General features: G+C 38.5%; 1 protein-coding gene across 4 annotated transcripts in view; it reads right to left on the bottom strand.

Moving 5' to 3' along the window:
• MCU (mitochondrial calcium uniporter) overlaps positions 1-21,681 on the bottom strand; it is a 192,559-nt gene that overhangs the window by 26,416 nt on the left and 144,462 nt on the right. For all 4 annotated transcript variants that reach the window (XM_016918534.4, XM_016918533.4, XM_016918536.4 and 1 more), the window contains exons 3-4: positions 1,906-2,076; positions 726-830 (exon numbers count right to left, since the gene is read on the bottom strand). In XM_016918534.4, coding sequence (XP_016774023.1) covers positions 726-830; positions 1,906-2,076 — 276 coding nt within the window. The remainder of the gene's footprint in view (positions 1-725; positions 831-1,905; positions 2,077-21,681) is intronic.

Genomic DNA, 21,681 nt, shown 5'->3' with positions numbered 1-21,681 from the left:
GAAGTTCAAGATCAGCCTGGGTGACATAGTGAGACTTCATCTCTACAAAAAGAAAAAAAATTATCCAGGCATGGTGGCACATGCCTGTAGTCCAAGCTACTCCAGCTGCTTGAGAGGATGAGGCAGGAGGATAACTTGAGGTCGAGGCTGCAGTGAGCTGTGATTATGCCACTGCACTCCATCCTGGGTGACAGGGTGAGATCTTGTCTCAAAAAAACAAACAACAACAACAACAAAAAACCATGCACCATGTCAGAAGTTCCTAAGAACTATTATTATTGTACAATAACTGACTTTCAGATTGCTGACCTTGAGCCATAAAAAAAGCTCAATACTTATTACAATGCTTAAGAGAACAGAGAAGCCTATAGCTTATTTTAAAAAGATATCTCCTGCAATGTTATTAAAGTAGTATGACTTTTGGCCTTTATGAAGGGAAGGGGCTTCAGTTATGTAGGACATTCATTTATGTGAAACAGAGTGACAATATCAGATAATGAAGCATTCTGGAATCTAGGCAGAATCGAAGTGATTTTTGTCGATGTACTAGCCAAGTGCCAAGTACTCAATGAGCTCTTCAACTGAAATAGTGTCTATCTGTATATAAAACTTTCAGTGTTCTTTGAATACTGTCTGTTTCTCAAGGTTACCCAAGGAAAAAAAATAAAGTTATTTCCAAAAGCCCTTCCCACATTTCTGTGACCTTACCAAGGTTACTATTTTACCTCTTTTTGGTGGTCGTACGTGATATGTTAAGTCATTAATGACCAGCTTAAAGTCATCAAGGAGGAGGAGGTCTATTCCTGTTGAAGCAGCAACGCGAACACCATCTGTGAAAATTTCAAATGAAACTTGTCATAGGTCCATAATTATTCAAGAATGGTCAGGAAAATTCAATCTTCAAAATCGTTTTTAAAAATTACCTCTTCCTTTTAAAATTTCAGTTAACTTTTTGCCTCATTTCCTATGCAAACAAAGTTTAGGTTGAAGCTCTGTTTTTAGGACTCAAGTTTGTGAAGATTTAACAACAGCTTTTCCTGTGAACTATATGAACAAGTGAAATAATTAATGGTCATAGTTCTATAGGTGTACATTGGAAATCTAGGGTCACTGGGACAGCTGTATGGGCTTAACACTGTCTATAATGGAAGCTGGTTGAGTCAAAAAAAATTTTTTCTGACATATGGTACTTTTCAGTATAGTCACTGATTAGTTGCCAATAATTCAGTAGAGATAGACGCTGGGGTTAGCAAAGTATTATACATCCACCAGCTGGTCTACTAATTATATTGCCAGATGAGTAGAAATGTGGTAATTGTTAACTGGTGAATCCAGGTGAAGGGTAAATGGGCATTTATTGTACTAACCTTTCAAGTTTTCTGTAGGTTTGAAAAATTTTAAAGTAAAAATGGGGAAAACACAATGGGAAAAAAACTTAAAAAGATTAAAAAATAAATAAATTAAATACATAAAATGGTAATTTTTAGTGCCTTAGTTTATATTCTTTTCAAATTATATACTTCTTTATTTTGGCAAACTTTTCTTTCCAGAGATGAGGGTTTAACTACTGAAGTATTTATTCTACACCGAAAGTAATGATAAAAAGTCTCAATAATATAAAATGTGATTGATTGTTCATCCTTGCTCATGGCATTATATGTGAGCTGCTTTTGAATGAGATTCCCTGTGCATACACATTTGCTAAAACCGATCAATTATACTCTGAGTACCACTGGGAGAGAAATCCCTTTCTCTCCTGGTAAGTGCTAAGCAAAAGAAAAAAGTTTTCTGAAGTTAACAGTATAGGGTTCTTTTGTAGCTACATGTGTGGTGTATGTATGTGTCTAGAAATGGTGTGGGGTGAAATGAGGGATAGATGGTAATTAATAATGATGGTGACTATACCTGGTGAATAGATAGCAACTCTGTCAATTCCCCGATCCTCTTCTTGCAGTTGTCGTAAAAATACACCAACAGAGTCAGAGATAGGCTTGAGTGTGAACTGACAGCGTTCACGCCGGGATGGTAGCCTCACAGATATCACAGGTAACCCATTTTGATAAACCACTGTAACATCTGAATGAAAAAGACCCACAAACATATGATAATTGGATTTCAATGTAAGTTAAAGTCACATTATTACCATTCTTGCATGGGGGTCTATTATTAGTGTGATTTAAAATGTTTTCAAAGAAGGTTTAAGAACATGCCCTTTAGCTTTAGTTGAAGGTTATTCTGGGAACTGGCTTATAAAAGATCAAATGGATCACATAGCTCATTTTACAAATATGAAAAAACAGGCAAGGAACTGTCTTCTGAGTGGGTCAAGGAGAGGCTTTCCCAAGGATATCAGGTGAAGTTCTTGATATTGGTGAATACAAGCCCTGGTTCCATTTAGCAAGATTTTATTAAGCAGTCAGAGATTGCTGGGCTAGACTTCATAGCCTGTAGGACGTGGCTCTCGGGATCCAGAGCTTTCAAGAAGTACACTAATAAGTGAGACTCTTACTCCAAAACAGTCAATTCATGTATATATAGTACAGTATTATATCCAAGCTGATAAGTGAGAAACAAAAGTGAAATCCTAAGCCCCTCAACTGACTGAATGGACCCCCTCTTGGCCAAGGGGACCCCAGGGTAAACCTTTAAAGCTAAGTTCTCAGCCATGACAGGATGGGAGGTCAGACACAATTCATTATACCCCTTCCTTGCTAGCCACCATTAGGCATTCTTTCCTAAGGGCTTAAGAGAAACTAGCCCTTTCAGAAGACTCCACCACTGATATCAACCAATTAACTGACCAACACTGCCCCTTTTTTTTGCCTGACAAGAGGCCACCGACCGTGGAGTGGTTCTGGCCAGTCTACAGAGAATGCGCAGTGAGGGTTTTCACACCCTCTGCTTCATCTTTTGATGCCAGAGAGCTGAAAACTCCACCCTCAGATCATGCTGACGCAGCCATTTTTTGTACACGGGACCCATGAAGGGGCATGAAGCTCAGTTGTGCATATACACATTTCTCCTTTCATAAATATGCATGGCCTCTCCTATAGCGTACTGAGTATGTATATTTGGCCACCCTGCTCAGCATGCATCCTGTTCTTTTTGCCTCTTCCTCAAAGTGTCTGTTTTTGGCTTCTGAATGGAGGCTACACTTCCCAGCCTGTCAGAATGGCCACCCTGCAGCCTGCAACCTTTATGAGAAATATAGGTCTCCTTTCCAAATTTATGAACCTCGCCATTCTTCAGTTGTCATAAGTTAGCATTCTATCAAAAACAATTCATGTTCTCTTGAATGTCTTCATGAGCTTGGCTAGACAGAACCAAAACTCAGATGTTTAAGATTTTATAACAAAATGTTATGAAGGGAAAATTTATTATGAACTATTAAATTGAAGGGATCTTCTACAAAAGTATAGCATAGAATGCCTATTTCCTTATTTTCTCCCTCAGTATTCTTGATTTGTAGGGTCCCAGTAGAACAACTATCAAAATAACCCTCTTTTGGAATAATTTTCACATACATTTTTTTAAAAATGCATTTTTAAAATAAAAAATTTTTACATAAGCAACTGAGCATTTAAAGATGATGTTAGCACTGAGGAAACAAAACAGGCTTTGGAGTCAAATATGGGACTGAATCTTGGCTCTGTAATTTTGGGCATATTATATAACTTCTCTGAGCCTCACTTTTTTCATATATAAAATGGGCTTTGGCCAGGCATGGTGGCTCATGCCTGTAATCCCAGCACTTTGGGAGGCCGAGGTGGGCAGATCATGAGGTCAAGAGATTGAGACCATCTTGGCCAATGTGGTAAAACCCTGTCTCTACTAAAAATAAAAAAATTAGCTGGGCATGGTGGTGCACGCTTGTAGTCCCAGCTACTCGGGAGGCTGAGGCAGGAGAATCACTTCAACCCAGGAGGTGGAGGCTGCAGTGAGCCAAGATCGTGACACTGCACTCCAGCCTGGCAACAGAGTGAGAATCTGTCTGAAAAAAAAAAAAGGGGTTTAATCCCTAACTCACAGAGCTGTTGTGAGAAATGAGTGAAATACATAAATAATTTAAAACACTTAGCATATTACATGATACATAAATGATAATGTTTCCTTACCAGCTTCTTTGAAGAATCAAAAGTTGACCAGATGTGGCGACATGTGTCTGTAGTCTCAGCTACTCAGGAGGCTGAGGCAGAAGGATTGCTTGAGCCCAGGAGTTTGAATCTACAGTGAGCTATGATTGTGCCACTGCACTCCAGCCTGAGCAACCGAGTGGGACCCCATGTCTAAAACCTTTTTTTTTTTTTTTTTTTGAGACATCTTGCTCTATCACCCAGGAGTGCAGCGGCATGATCACAGCTCACTGCAGACTCGAGCTCCCAAGCTCAAGCGATTCTCTTGCCTCAGGCTCCCAAGTTGCTGGGACTACAGGCGTGCACCACCATGCCAGGCTATTTTTTTTTTTTTTTTTTTTTTTTTTTAGAGACAGGGTTTCACCATGTTGCCCAGGCTGGTCTTGAACTCCTGAGCTTGAGCAGCGACCCGCCTTGGCCACCCAAAGTGCTGGGACTAAAGGCATGAGCCACTATGCCTGGCTTCTAAAAACAATTTTTAAAAATAAAGTAAGAGTCAAAAATTACATTCTATTATGCTTCTAAGGATTTATATCCCTACTAATCAAAGAGTTTATAGCAAATGTATGTTAAGATTAATGTTTTGGAAATCCAAAATGCATCAAGCTTTCCATAGTTGTAGTTGTAGACATTTACATCTTATTTCCTTGTCTATTCTAGTAATTCATAAGGCCTACATTATATACAAAATCTTCACACTAAAATCTTTCATGATTTGAATTTTCAAGAAATAACCCTAATTGAGACATAGTTTATAAATAACAAAATACATTCTTACTTAAAATGGAAATCTGATGAGTTTTTACATAAGAATCAAAATAAAGAACATTTCTATGATTCCCCCAAATTCTCTGATCCCCATCCCAGTTAATCCCTGGGTAACCATTGATCTGATTTTGTCACCACAGATTATATTAGGTTTTTATAGATTTTTATATAAATAAAATCACGCTATGGACCCTTTTATATTTGGCTTCTTTCTCTTGGCATGATTATGAGATTCACCTATGTTGTTATTAGTAGTTCATTAATTAACTAGTTCATTAGTAGTCATTCATTTGTATTGCTGAGAAGGGTGTCAATGCATAGACACACCACAACTTGTTTATCCAGTTGACGAACATCTGGGTTGTTTCCAGGTTTTGGCTACTATGAATAAAGCTTTTATGATTATTTGCATACAAGCCTTTGTGTGACATGTTTTCATAGTATATCTTTCCCTATCCTTTTACCTTATCCATGTTTTATTTAAAGTGAGTTTCCTGTAGAAAGCTTATAGTTGGGTCTTGCTATTTTATCCAATCTAACAATCTCTGCCTTTTAATTAAAGTATGTATATTATTTGCATTTAATGTAATTTAAGTATGGCTGAATATAAGTCTACCATCTTACTACTTATTTTCTTTTTGACCCTACTGTTCTTTCTTCTACTTTTCCTCTATTCTTGCCATTTTTAGATTTACTATCTTTTAATCTCTTTAAAAAGGATTTTTTCATTTAATCACTATTTATTATAATTTAATCTCTTTTTTTAGAGACAGGGTCCTAATCTGTCTCCCAGCCTGGAGTACAGTGGTGTGATCACAGCTCACTGCAGCCTTGATCTCCTGGGCTCAAGTGATCCTCCTACCTCAGCTTCCTGAGTGGCTAGGACTATAGGCATATGTAACTATGCCTGGATAATTTTTTTTTTGGTGGGGGTAGAGACAGGGTCTCACTATGTTGCCCAGGCTGACCTTGAACTCCTGGACTCAAGCAATTCTCACACCTCAGCATCCCAAAGTGCTGGGATTACAGTACTGAGCCACAATGCCCAGGCTAATCTCTGCTATTGACTTATTAAATATACCTTATTTTATTTATTTATTTTTTTTGAGATAGGGTCTTGCTCTGTTGCCCAGGCTGGAGTGCAATAGTGGGATCTTGGCTCACTGCAACCTCCACCTCCTGAGTTCAAGCCATTCTCCTGCCTCTACCTCCTGGGTAGCTGGGACTACAGGTACCCATCACCACAACCATACTAATTTTTCTTTAGTAGAGACAGGGTTTCACTATGTTGGCCAGGATGGTCTCAAACTCCTGACCTCAAATGATCCGCCCGCCTTGGCCTCCCAAAGTGCTGGGATTACAGGCGTAAGCCACCACACCTGGCCCTTATTTTATTTTTTTAAGCATTACTCTAGAGCAAGTATTGCTAAACTTTTTTCTGTAAAGTCTGAGGTATTAAATATTTTAGACTCTGTGGGTCATAAGATCTCTGTTACAACTACAAACTCTGTTACTGTGGTGCAAAAGCAGCCACAGGCAATATGTAAACAAATAGGCATGGCTGTGTTCCAACAAACTTTATTTATAATAAGCAATAGGCTGGCTTTGGCCTGTAGGTTAGGGGGTCGCCAACCCCCAGGCCACAGACTGGTACCATCGAAAAAGTGTCTTACACAAAACTGGTCCCTGGTGCCAAAAAGGTTGAGGAGCACTGCTGAAGGTCATAGTTTGCTGAATTCTGCTCTATGTTATACATCTTTACCATATCACAGTCAGTCTTCAAATAATATAATATCACTTTAGGTATAGTTTAGAGGACCTTACAACAAATACTTCCATTCCCCCTGCTTGCATTCTTCGTGGTATTGTTCTCACATGTTTTTCTACATATATTATAAACTGCACATTATTTTTGTGTGGTTTACCTTTTGATTATCTTTTAAAGAAATTTTGTTTTGCATAGTATATATGAGTTTGTGTATATTCTTATCTTTGTTCCTCTATGTCTTTTTTCCTCTGTCTGCCTTTTTAAAACTTTTACTTTTTAATAAAGACAGGGTCTCATTCCGTTGCCCAGGCTGGAGTTCAGTGGCACCATCATGGGTTACTCAGTCTCAAACTACTGGGCTCACTGGATACTCCCGCCTCAGCCTCCAAAGTAGCTGGGACTACAGGCATGTGCCACCATGCCCAGCTAATTTATTTTATTTTTGAGACAGAGTCTTGCTCTGTCACCCAGGCTGGAGTGCAGGGGTGTGATCTTGGCTCACTGTAGCCTTCACCACCTTCAAGCGATTCTCCTGCCTCAGCCTCCCCAATAGCTGGGATTACAGGTACACACCACCACACTTAGCAAATTTTTGTATTTTTAGTAGAGATAGGGTTTCACCACGTTGGCCAGGCTGTTCTCGAACTCCTGACCTCAGGGGATCCACCTGCCTCAGCCTCCCAAAGTGCTGGGCCAGCTAATTTTTTTAATTTTAATTTTTAATTTTTATTTTTGTAGAGACAGGGTCTCACTATGTTGCCCAGGCTGGTCTCAAGCAATCCTCCTGCCTCGGCTTCCCAAAATGCTGGGCTCACAGGTGTAAGCCACCATGCCCAGCCTTCTGCCTGCTTTTCAACATTTTCCTTTTATCACTGGTTTTCAACAATTTGACTGTGATGTGCTTTGCTTTTCTTTATGAATGGTTGGGAGTTGTTAGATTTTTTAGATCTGGCTTTCCTCAAATTTGGAAAACTTTTGACCTTTATTCAACTATTATTTTTTTCTGTCTGCTACCCTTCTGGGATTCCAATTACACTTATGTTAGGCCATGTGATATTGTCTCACAGGTCACTGAGGCTTTCTTCATACATTTCAGGGGCTTTTTCCCCCCTCTCAGTTTCATTTTGGATAGTTTTAATTGCAATATACTTCAACATCATGGATTTTTTTCTTCTGCAGTGTCTAATTTCCTGGTAATTCCATCTATATGGTGTTTTCATTTCAGACATATTTTTCACCTCTAGAAGTTGCATTTCTTTTTATATCTTCCATTTCTTTTCACATTATACTTATATTTTTCCTTTTCTCTATGAGCATAAGGATCATATTTATAATAGCTATTTTAACATTCTTGGCTGTTTATTCCATTATCTCTGACATTTCTAGGTCTGTTCATTGACTGAATTTTTGGAAGGCTTATTTTTTGCTTCTTCATATGCCTAGTAATTTTTGATTGGTGGTTAGAAATTTTTAATTTTACATTGTTGAGTGCTGGATCTTGTATAGTCAAATTACTTGCATGTTAGTTTGGCCCTTTCAAGACTTCAAAAAATTATTTTAGGACAGATCTAGAGAATCCTTTATTCTAGGACCAATTTGTCCCTACTTCTAAGATATGGTTCTTCTGAGAATGTCTACCAAATGTTCATGTGTCCAAGGGTATCTCTCTACTGTGGCTAGAGGGAAGCAAAATTATTCATTTTATATTACTGGCAATAGTTATGTTCTAGGAAGTTGTTCTAGCCTGGTCTTGTGGTTTAGAATTCAGCCAAAGCCTCACAGGATGCCTATGCAGATTTCCGAGACTCCTCTTTCTCTTCATAGCTCCTTCCTCTGTAAACCTCTGTCTCATAAATTCTAGCTGCCTTGGGATTTACAAACTCTGATCTCTGTTTCTTCATCTTAACTAGATGGCCAAGCTCTGTTTCCCCTCTCTGTGATGCAATTTAGAGGCTGCCTCAGGCTGTAAACTCAACCAATGCAGGGTTCAACTCATTTGTTCCTCTTATCTCAGGCATCAACAGTCCTGTGTGCCTATTGTCCAGTGTCTGAAAACAGTTGTTTCAGATATTTTGTCTGGTGTTCTAGTTGTTTATAGCAGGATAGTAATTCCCATAGCAGCTAATACTTCATGGATGTACGATTTGAATTTTTACATAAAAACTAAAAGGCAAAATCAGAAATCCTTATTGCCTTTTTCCTTCCAAAGGAATAGTCTGTTTCCTAAGGAAGAAGAGGTCAAAATAGTAATTCGAATTGAATATATAGCATGTACTATCTAAAGTCTGCAATACCTAAAGATATTTTTTAAATTTGTTATATTCCTTCTTGTTCTAAAAGAATCCTTAACAATTAATCTATTGTTTCCTGAAGTCAGAACCACTAACATGAGAATATTTCTATCTTTTCTATAGGCAGTAATGATGACGAAGTCATTAAGATTAGTGATTAAATTATCCAATTATCCCCTTTCTGTATGTGAAAAAGAGTAACCACAGATCAAGAAGTAGAGAGAGCTGAATTTAAATACGAGATAGAATCTGTGAGTCTGAAATATATTTGGAGGATCTTGAAGCTGTCTTTGCAAAAATTATAAAAGTGAGAAAATTATGACAGTGAAAGACACCTAATCTAACCAACCCCATATTTCCTTTAACCTCCAAACTGCCCTTGGTCATTCCTGGGCTTGGGCCTAGCTAGCTTTGGGAGAAATTTAGTTTTTAGTTTAAATAATATGCCTTCCCCCAAAATAAACTGCCTTCACAAAAACTAATGAAAGAGCAACAGGTTAGGAAGATGGGAGGAGGCTGAATTCTGCTAAGATGTAAGTGGAAGGGATTACCAAGCCATTATTCCAGAGGTCACAAGATTTGCAACTTCCCCACACCCACTCATGCGATAACATCACTGTTGTAGAACCTAAGATTGGCCTTTTGAGATGTCCTTTCAGGCTCCTGTGGCCCCCACCCAGAAGAGGACTCAGCACATGAGGACCATTTTCCACACCCCTATGACTGCATCCACAACCAATCAGCAGCACTCATTCCCTTAGCCCCCTGCCCACCAAACTATCCTTGAAGAATCCTGGCCTCCAATTTGGGGAGACTAATTTGAGTAATAAAACTCCAGTCTCCTGTTCAGCCAGCTCTGTGTGAATTAAACTATTTCTCTATTGCAGTTCTCCTCTCTTGACAAATTGGTTCTATCTAGGCAGTGGGCACAGAGAAGCTGTTGGGCAGTTACAAATGCACTAAAACATCAGTTTCACAGGTAAATGCTTAGGGGTTACTGTTTTAAAATAACTGAGACAAAGTCAACAGAGAATATGAAGGTCTTTCATACCCAATTTAACTTCTTCCTTTAAAGAGCATGATGCTTTTTTCAAGGGAATGAAATAAGAAAGCTTTTGAGAAACTCTACAAGGAATAATGCAATTCAGAACTGACAAGCCTTTATTATACTGCTTTTGAAATCCCAATGCCTGCTTCTTTCCTACACAGTAGACTGTAATGTCAACGTTAGATTTCTTAGTTTGCAACTCAGGAATAACTATTGCCAAGGTTCCTCAAGTTTCACAATATAAACAATAAACAGCTGGCTGTAGCGAAGTCACAATGGGTATTCATAAGCTAATGACAGTTGTCAGCTACTATTATCTAGATAAAAAATATTCTTTTAAAGTATAAATTGCATCAAGTGGCTGTTTGGTTGAATTTTTTAATCTTTTGTTTTGATTTCCATGTGAATAAAGTAAAAAATAATATAAGTATGTTCCAGAGCAGTGTGCTTCAAAAAAAAGCCTAGAAATTATGGAGCATTCAACATGAATACTTAGAGCTAGAACATGAAAACAGATTTAGGCATAAAAACCAAAAGCTGTGGAATTGTGCAGACTAAGAGTAGTAGTGCAGGAACTACAAACAATTGCATTTGAAGAAGGAATACATATTTTAAAAATGCCTTTGAGGCATCAGGAGTTGAAAAAAACAGTCATAAAATACAAATGCTTGTTATTTTGTAAAATATTTTTTAAATGCTTGTAAAAATATATAGTATGAAGTTTGGCTGGTGTTCAAAACAATGAGTAAAATCTCCACTAAAATATATCCCCTGTGTATATCTTGAGGGCTTATTATGAAAGGGACTTGGTACACAAGGAAGCACATGTTGGGGTTTTTCCGCAAAGCTACTTGGAGTAGAACTATATATGATGGATGATTTCAGGGGCTTATGATCTTAACATTGTCGATTTCCTCCCCATTTTCTGTAATATTCTGCATCATAAGTGTCAGATATAATCATAGAATTTCACTGTTGGAAGGCCAGACAGATCATACAAACTAACATCCTTCTTTTGCAGCTAAGAATAACAGAGTCTAGTAACGTTAGATAATATTCCTGGGCCAGGCGTGGTGGCTCACCTGAGGTCAGGAGTTCGAGACCAGTCTGGCCAACATGGTGAAACTCCATCTCTACTAAAAATACAAAAAATTAGCTGGGTGTGGTGGCAGACACCTGTAATCCTAGCTATTCAGGCACCTGAGGCAAGAGAATTACTTGAACCTGGGAGGCGGAGGTTGCAGTGAGCTGAGATCGTGCCACTGCACTCCAGCCTGGGCAACAAGAGCAAAATTCTGTCTAAAAAAAAAAAAAGAAAGAAAAAGATAATACTGCTAAGGTCACAGAGTTCAATCCAATGCAATTTGGATCTCATCATTTGACTAAGAAATCCTCTTCTAGGTCACACATGACATTAGGTTGCTAAATTCAGTAGAAATTTTAGCTCTTAACTTGCTTGTTTTAGCAGCATCTAATGATGTTAACGACTCCCTCCCTTTGTAAAAAGTTTCCCCACCGGCTTCTATGATGCTTCTAGCTTTTCTTTCTGTCTAGACCTTCTAATTTCCCCTCATAAGCTATTCTTCCTCTATTCATCCCTTAAAAGTTTCTAAGTGCTTTGTCCTAGGCCTCTGTGCTTGTCAATTCACACACTCTCTAGGAAATCTCACGTCCTCCCAAAGTCTCATGTAAATGCTGATGATAACCCAAGCCTATATTCAATTGTCTGCTAGAAATTGGGTCTCCCACAGCCATAACTGAAACTCAAAAGTCCTAAAAGTGAATCCATCTTCCCTAACCACCCATAATCTCAACCAATAACACCACCACTATTTTATTTTTGACCAAGCTAGAAAATTACCTGGCATCCTTGACTATTCATAGAGCCAGAATCTGACATTCCTCATATCTTATCAGTCATCATGTGCTTTCATTCGATTTTTTTTTTTTTTTTTTGGAGTCTTGCTCTATCACCCACGCTGGAGTGCAGTGGCGGAATCTCGGCTCACGGCAACCTGCGCCTCCCAGGCTCAAGCGATTCTCCTGCCTCAGCCTCCCGAGTAGCTGGGATTACAGGTGCCTGCCACCATGCCCGGCTAATTTTTTGTATTTTTAGTAGAGACATGGTTTCACTATGTTGGCCAGGCTGGTCTCGAATGCCTGACCTCGTGATCCACCCGCCTCGGCCTCCCAAAGTGCTGGGATTACAGGTGTGAGCCACCAACCCCGGCCCTTTCATTCTATTTTTTAAACAGCTCTAAGCCCTCTGATACTGTCTACACTACCACCATTTTAGTCCAGGCCACCACCATCTCTTTCTTCTATCAGCTACGTTGTAATTGGAGTCCTTAATTCCAGCCTTGCTCCAGTTCAATTTTCCACACTGAAGCAGGGTGATCTTTTTCCAAATGAAGCCACTATCCTGAAGTTGGTAGTTGGTGTTTACCATTTCCATCCATTTATACATACACACACGCACAGGCAGACACACACACACACATACACAAACATATATCTCAATACACAATATTTAGTACTGTGATAGCCAGCCTTCAAGAAGGCTCTCTATAATTCTTGCCTGTAAGTATTTGCTATGGTTTGAATGTCTCCTCCAAAACTCACCTTGAAATTTAATTGCCACTTTAACAGTGTTGAGAGGCAGGACCTTTAAGAGGTGATTAGGTCATGAAGGCTCTGCCCCATAACTGGATTTTTGCCATTATCATAGGAGTGGGTTAGTTACTGGGGGAGTGGATTCCTGATAAAATCCACTCCCAAAAAAGGTGAGTTCAAGTCAATTTTCCCTCTCTGTCTTCTGTGCACACTTCCTTACCATGTGATGCCTTCTGCCATGTTACAATGCAGCAAGAAGACCCTCACTAGATGGACCCCTCGATCTTGGACTTCCCAGAACTGTAAGCCAAATCAATCTTTTCTTCATAAATTACTCAGTTTGCAATTGATATAGCAGCAAAGAAATGGACTAAGATAGTATAGATGCCTCTTGACTTATGATGAGATTACCTCAGCATAAACCCACTGTAAGTCAAAAAATGCATTTACTACTCCAACAAATCCATCATAAAGTCAAAAAACCGTAAGTTGAACCATCAGAAGTCAGGGATTGTCTATATTCATGCCCTGCGCAGTGTCATCCACATCAAATCAGGGCTGGTCTGCAGAACCAATATGATACAGCTGAAGTGATGATGTGTACTTCCAAGACTATGTCATAATAGGCTTTACTTCTGCTTTGGTCTCTTGTACACTTGCTCTAGGGGAAGCCGGTCATCATATCATGAGGACAATCCTGCAGCCCTATGGAGAAGCCCACATGGAGAAGTGGTACCTTCTTGACCAAAAGTAAACTTGTCAACCATGTTAGTGAGTCACCTTAGAATCAGATCTTCCGGCCTCAGTCAAGCCAGATGATTAAGGCCCTGACTGACATGGGGCTGCACCCTCAAAAGACTACAAACTGCTCAGCCAAACTATTCCTAAATCCCTAATCCACAGAAACATGAGAGATAATAAAAGATTAGTTTATGCCCCTTTGTTGTAATTTGCTGTACAGTATTAAATAACCAAATATAGTATGACTTTGCATATATTTATATTTTATAGTAATATCTCCTATACATGGAGGATATGTTCTAAGACTCTCAGTGAATACCCAGCTGCAGATAGTACAGAACCCTATATATAGTATTTTTTTTCCTATACATACATACCTATGATAAAGTTGAGGAACTACCTATTTCTGGCTTTTGACTGGAGGCTATGCTTCCCAGCTTGTTAGAATGGCCACCCTGAAGGTTGCAACCCTTTATGAGAAATGAAGTTCTTCTTTCCAAATTTATAAACCTTGGAATTCTTCAGTTGACACGAGTGGCCTATGAGGATGGGATCTGTGGAGAACCCCAGGTTCCCCCAACTTGATCAGAAATCATTATACAGGACAGGTGCGGTGGCTCATGCCTTAAATCCCAGCACTTTGGGAGGCCGAGTCGGGCAGATTACTTGAGGTCAGGAGTTCTAGATCACCCTGGCCAACATGGCAAAACTCCGTCTCTAGTGAAAAAGTGCAAAAAATTAGCTGGGCATGGTGGCGTGTGCCTGTAGTCCCTGTTACTTGGGAGGCTGAGGCAGAAGAATCGCTTGAACCCGGGAGGCGGAGGTTGCAGTGAGCCCAGTTTGCACCACTGCACTCCAGCCCGGGCGACAGGGTGAGACTTCGTCTCAATAAAAAAGGAAATCAATACACTGACATCTAAAGCTCAGCTGTCTCCCTGACCACACTGGGAGGAAGTTCCCCTGGATCTAAGATCTCCTACTTTTAGGTAGATTTTGGAGGCTTTATTCCTCTCCATTTGGATTATTCCTTTCCACTCCTTCCCTTCATTGCTTCCTGGTCCCTTCCCAGTCCCTATCCTGGTTCCCTCCATCTGGACCCTAAAGGGAACAACTTTGTTAGCTCTGGCTTTAAGGGGTGGGAGGAGCCTTCCCAGGCCAGTCAAACATTTTCATTTTCAAAAAAGAAGAAAAAAAATTTTTTTAAGTTTAATTTATAAATTAGGCACAATAAGAGATTATCAGAAAGAACTAAGAAAAAAATAGAACAATTAAAACAACATGCCAGCATCACTACTCTTGTACATGGGGGGTTAGTATTAAGTAAAATAAGGGTTACTTGACCACGACTGCTGCAGTACTACAACAGTCAATCCGGTAACTGAAACAGCTACTAAGTGACTAATGCGCGAGTAGCAGATAAAGCATGGATATGCGGAACAAAGGGATGATTCACATCCCAGGTGGGATTGAGCAGGAGAACACAAAATTTCATCACACTACTCAGAATAGCATACAATTTAAAACTTATTAATTGGGCCGCGTGCAGTGGCTCACACCTGTAATCCCAGCACTTCCGGAGGCTGATGCAGGCAGATCACTTGAGGGCAGGAGTTTGAGACCAGCCTGGCCAACATGGTAAAACCCTGTCTCTGCTGAAAATACAAATATTAGCTGGGTGTGGTGGCAGGCACCTGTAATCCCAGCTACTCGGGAGACTGAGGCAGGAGAATTGCTTGAACCTGGGAGGCAGAGGTTGCAGTGAGCTGATATTGCACCACTGCACTCCAGCCTGTGACAGAGCAAGACTCTGTCTCAAAAAAAAAAATTGTTTATTTCTGGAATTTTCCATTTAATATTTTCAGACTGCGGTTGCCTGTGGGTAACTGAAACTATGGAAAGTGAAGCCATGGAAAAAGGGGTGGAGGGGAGACTCCTATATATAAAGGATCATGGTGTATACAACCCTCTAAAACTTGCCTTTTATGATAATCATTGCTTTGAGGTTTATCAAAGTTGAATCGTATTTCTGGAAATATTCACTTAAACTCCTATATATAAGGAAGTGGTAAATTTTAAAAAAAGAAAAAAACACTCCTATATAGAATTTCATTCTATGAATACATTGCTTAACGACAGGGATACATTCTGAGAAATGCATCATTAGGTGATTCTGTCACTGTGTGAACATCATAGATAATATTTACAAAACCTAGAAGGTATAGCCTACTACACACCTAGTAGGTATCTAGGTATTGCTCTTAGGCTACAAACCTGTATACCATGTTACTGTGCTGAATACTGTCAGCAACTGTAACACAGTGGTAAGTATTTGTATATCTAAACATTTCTGAACACAGAAAAGTTGCAGTAAAAATGCAGTATTATACTCTTTTGGGACCAACATCACATATGTGGCCCATTGTTGACTGAAACATTGTTGTTATTCAGTACATGCATGACTGTATACCGTAATTTATATATTGAAAAACCAGATTTTCCCCCTATTATAAATAAAAATAAGGCTAAGAGAAAGTAGCACTACTCAATGTTTTTAGTTTCTGATGTAAATTTTTATTTCCTTTTAGAGCCTTGTGTTTCACATTTTACTCCTTAATTCATCTGGAACTTACTTATTTTTGTAATGTAGAGAAGTTGACTGTAATAGCACCATTTATTAAATAGTCTGCCCTTTCTCCTTGGCTTTACAATGCTAATCAATCACATGTCAGATTTCTATATATGCAAGCTTCCTCTAATCTGATCCAACAATCTTTCCTATACTAATACTTCATTGTTTTGATTATTATAGTTTTAGAAATACATCTTAATATGTGCTTAGGTACCACATGCCCCCTTGTTTTCCTATTCCAAATTTATCTTAGTTTTTTATATAGCTTTACTCTTTCATGTGAATTTTTAAGTAAGTTGATCAGCTCCTACTGGGGTTTTGATTAGCATTGCATTGAGTTTATAAATTCATTCTTCATATCTATTAACATGGTATAACTCTGCATTTATTCCTATCTTATGTCCTTCAATAAAGTTTATTATTCTCAATAAATGTCTTACATTTTATTTTTACTAGTTTCATGCCTAGATGCCCTCAAGTAATTTAACAATCACTTATATTCCTAAGGATAATTCCAAAAGTCTATATGCTTTTTTGTTAAATTATATGTTAGACAAAATATAAGATTGTCATTTTAATAGAATAAACTAAATATCTATCTACTTTGGTGACAATAAGGAGCTTCCTTATACATTACCGCAAAAACATCCTCAGAATATCTATATATATATATTTTTTGAGACAGAGTCGCATTCTTGTCACCCAGGCTGGAGTGCAGTGGCATGATCAGGGCTCACTGCAGCCTTGACCTCCCAGGTTTAAGAGATCCTCCTGCCTCAGCCTCCTGAGTAGCTAGAACTACAGGTGTATGCCTCCATGCCCAGCTAATTTTTTGTATTTCTATTTTTTTACTTTTTTTTTTGAGATGGAGTCTTGCTCTGTTGCCCAGGCTGGAATGCAGTGGCACAATCGTGGCTCACTGCAACCTCTGCCTCCTGGGTTCAAGCGATTCTTCTGCCTCAGCCTCCTGAGTAACTGGAATTACAGGTGCCCACCACCACGCCCAGCTAATTTTTATATTTTTAGTAGAGACAGTGTTTTGCCATGTTGGCCAGGCTGGTCTCGAACTCCTGACCTAAGGTGATCTGCCCGCCTTGGCCCCGCAAAGTACTGACATTGCAGGCATGAGCCACCACACCCAGACTAATTTTTTGTATTTTTAGTAGAGATGGTTTTACCAAGTTGCCTAGGCTGGTCTCAATCTCCTGAACTCAGGTGATCAACCTGCCTTGGCCTCCCAAAGTGCTAGGATTACAGGTGTGAGCTGCTGCACCTGACAGAATATCTATAATTAATATGTATAAACAAAATGTGTTTGCTTCACAATAATCTCAGAAAAATATACTTAAATATGTAAAATAATTAAAATTTTCTTTAAATGTCAAGAGAAGAAAAATGACTGCTTCCACTGAATTTAACAAGGGGAAAAGACTGTAAGTTAAACATCAAATGCTGGCAAGGATGTGAAGCAACAGGAACTCTCATTCATTACTGTTCGGAATACAAAATAGTACAACCACTTTGGTAGACGGTTTGGTGTTTTCTTACAAAAATAAACATATTGCTACCAACCACGATTCTCTGTGTTTACCCAAAGGAGCTAAAAAATGCCCATATAAAAACTTGCACACAGATGTTTGTAGTAGCTTTATTCATAATTGCCAAAACTTGGAAGCAACCAAGATGTCCTTCAGTAGGCAAGTGGACAAATTGTGGTACACCCAGATAACAGACTATTATTCAGTGCTAAAAAGAAATGAGCTATCAAGCCATAAAAAGACATAGAGAAAACTTAAATGTATCTTACTAAGTGAAAGATGTCAATCAGAAAAGGCTACATGCTGTATGATTCCTACCATAAGACATTCTGGAAAAGGTAAAACTATGGAGATAATAAAAGATTAGTACCTGCCTGCCAGGAGTTAGGGAGAAGGGAGACATGAATAGATAGAGCACAGAGGATTTTTAGGGTGGTGAAACTCCTCTGTGTGATACTATAACAGTGGATACATGTCATATATACATTTGCCCAAAACCCATAGGATGTAAAACACCAAGCGTAAACCCTAACGAAAATTATGGACTTGGGGTTGTAATGAGGCGTCAATGCAGGCTCATCAATTACAACAAATGTACCCCTCTCATGGGAGATATTCATCATGGGGGAGACTATGCAAGGATTTGGGGGCAGGGAATATATAGGATATTTCTGTACACTTCTCTCATTTGGGATGTGAACATAAAACTGCTCTTTAAAAAGTCTGCTTTTTAGTATTTTTGGTTAATTAACCTCTTTGAGAATCTGATAAAGCTATGGATGAACTTCTTCCTCAACATTTCCTGAAAAAATCCAAACAGTTTATACATAAAAATTTTAGATATAATTTATAAAATAAATTTTTTATTTATAATTTTATAATTATATTTACTGTTTATAAAATATTTTATTCCAATGCAATTATTATTGCACTGGAAACTGATTTTCTTCATATTGCCGTATTTTAAAAATAAATGTTTACAAAACCTGAAGGATTATTTCCCTCAGTTTTGAACCAAAATTAATGGCCATTTCCTGGTTTTTAAAAAGAAATAAAATATACAAATTAAACAGAAAATAAATGTTAATTCAAGAGGAAAGAACATGTAAATTACAAGCTGCTATTGTTTAGCTTGACTAAAGAAGTCACATACTGCCCTAGTTTTGGAACATGGTAAATTGAATATTATCTTTGATATCCAAAAGGTTGTGTACTTTCTGTTTTGATGAAAAGTGGTACTGAAAATTCCGAGAAAGGTACATGGTAACAAATAGAATCACAGCTCACTTTGAGAAATGATGCTAGGTTAGGCTTGTGCAAGGAAACTAAGAATTGTCTGAGAATTATTTCATAACACTACTCAATACAATATCAAAAGTGAAAAGATTATAAATTCAAGTTTCATTTGTGAGGTTTTCTGTGTGGAGGTAATCTTTAAGATCTCTGCGGTTTTTCTATATGCCTACAGAGAAACTGACAAAACTTTTCATTCATGACTGGCCTACAGAGATACTTCAAGTAGTAGAAAATTCACATGGTTGTCCATGTCTACAGGACTATAGGACTACAGGTGTGCACCACCACGCCCAGCTAATTTTTTGTATTTTTAGTAGAGACGGTTTCACCATGTTGCCTAGGCTGGTCTCAAACTCCTGGCTTTACCTTACTCAGAGCAATAGCTTGGCTAAGAGTTTATGATTTTTCTGCCAAATCCATAACAACAACTATAAGGTCTTGAATTAGATTACTCATTCATAAAGCCCGAAATATCCCCAAGTAAATCAAGCCATGATTAAACTCCTCCTGTACTAATCTTTCTTTCCTCTTAAAAAGCAAAACTCCTGCCAAATGTAATCAAGCAAAGGAAGATTTTAAATTTTTATCCTTTTGTTTGATAAAAACCTGTTCTCATGAAACTGATTACTTCTGGGGTAGCAGGCAAAACTTTTAGGCCTAAGAGTCTTCAAAGCCAGGATGTGCCAGTGAAAGAAAAGCAATGAATTATTACAATGGGTGGAGCTGCTTTCTCCTCTGAGGCAGTATAAGCGTGCACATTGCTAAGTTTGGAAGATACACCATCTGTGCAGAGTACTAAGATCTTCATTACAGTCAAAAATTTTTTTGGGGTCAGGCGCGGTGGCTCACGCCTGTAATCCCAGAACTTTGGGAGGCTGAGGTGGGTGGATCACCTGAGGTCAGGAGTTTGAGAACAGCCTGGCCAACATGGTGAAACCCCATCTCTAATAAAAATACAAGAATTAGCCAGGCATGGTGGCGGGTGCCTGTAACCCTGGCTACTCGGGAGGCTGAGGCAGGAGAATCGCTTGAACCTGGGAGAAGGAGGTTGCAGTGAGCTGAGTGCCATTGCACTTCAGCCTGGTGACAAGAGCAAAACTCCATCTAAAAAAAAAAATTTTTTTTTCTGGTAGTTATTTTGGCAAAGAAATTTAACAGTCTGTCAGAGATGCCGGTAGCCATTAATATTAACAGCCTTTGTAATTTTCACAAGAGACCTGGATATTAGGAATTTTTCTTTAATTGTGTCAACATGCATGTTAACAGACAAAAACTAGGAACTAACTGCTTTGAACAGAATCAGTTATTTTCATCAAGCTGCATTCTGGAGGAAAATGAGTTAGTTTCCAATTCCCTCAAAATTCACTTCAAAATATTGGAAAAAATGATGACAATCCTGAAGTGGATCTGAAATCTGACATAAATTTGCTTCTGCTCCAAGCGAAGTAGTTCACTGTCAGCACATAAAGCTTAAAGGTCTTTCCAATTTCATGTGGCTTCTTTTCTTGGTTGACTTTTCTATAAAAGTCAATCTTGAAGAATCCTTCAAGAAAAGAGTTCTGTGATGAAACAAGTTCATCCACATTTTGGTAAAGTTTCAAACTGTAATTACTACTTACAAAAAAAAATCTGAACTGTTGCATATATTTTTAAAATAAAAAAATATAAGGTGCTTCTGTTTTCACAACTTTGTATTTAAGTTGGTGAGAACTCTGCCACATTAAAATACTTAGGCTCTGTGTGCCCTATAATTTTTGGATTTTTGGTGATTAAGTAGCTTTAATGCTTCATTTCTTTTTTGTTGTCAAGTCTTTTTAAAGTTGGAATGAAAGATATATAGTGGTGGGGTATAGTGGTTGGGTATGTATGTGTCCTCAATACAATAATGACACAGAATTTCCAACTGTGTACAACAGTTACTAACATGACTTGACAAAAAAGTCATTAATAACATTGTCCCCTTTCCCTCCAAACTATTTTTAAAACTCACAAGAAAAACTCTAGACTATATAAAGAACACTTACAACTCAATAATAAGAAGATAAATAGTCAAATGTTTTCAAAAGGTCCTTTGAATAGACACTTTACTAAATAAAATATCTGAATGGTTAATAAACACATGAAAAGATGTTCAATATCATTAATTATCAGTGAAATCCAAATTAAAACCACAATGAAGTAATATTACACATCCATTAGAGTGTCTATAATCAAGATTGATTGTACCAAAGTTGGGGAGGATGTAGGGAGACTGTCACACTGATGTACTGCTGGTGGGAACGTAAAGTGGTACAGTCACTTTGGAAAACAGTTTTCAGTTTCTTAAAAAATTAAGCATATACCTACAATATAACCCAACCATTCCATTCATAAGTATCTATCCAAGAAGAATGAAAACATGTCCATACAAAGACTTACAGGCAAATGCCAGCAGCGGCTTTTTTTTTTTTTTTTTTTTTTTTTGAGACGGAGTCTCGCTTTGTCACCCAGGCTGGAGTGCAGTGGCGTGATCTCAGCTCACAGCAAGCTCCGCCTCCTGGGTTCACGCCATTCCCCAGCCTCAGCCTCCTGAGTAGTTGGGACTACAGGCTCCTGCCACCACACCCGGCTAATTTTTTTTTTTTGTATTCTTAGTAGAGACAGGGTTTTACCGTGTTAGCCAGGACAGTCTCGATCTCCTGACCTCATGATCTGTCCGCCTCGGCCTCCCAAAGTGCTGGGATTACAGGTGTGAGCCACTGTGCCCGGCCACCAGCATTATTTTTAATAGTTCAAAATGGAAAACAATCCTAATGTCCCTCATTTGGTGAATGAATAAAGAAATGTGATATTTCCATATACCGGAATACTACCCAG

The sequence above is a fragment of the Pan troglodytes genome, chromosome 8 (assembly GCF_028858775.2).
Source record: "Pan troglodytes isolate AG18354 chromosome 8, NHGRI_mPanTro3-v2.0_pri, whole genome shotgun sequence".
Taxonomy (NCBI): domain Eukaryota; kingdom Metazoa; phylum Chordata; class Mammalia; order Primates; family Hominidae; genus Pan; species Pan troglodytes.
The sequence above is the reverse complement of the archived record's forward strand: the minus strand, read 5'-3'. Positions and strand labels throughout refer to the sequence as shown.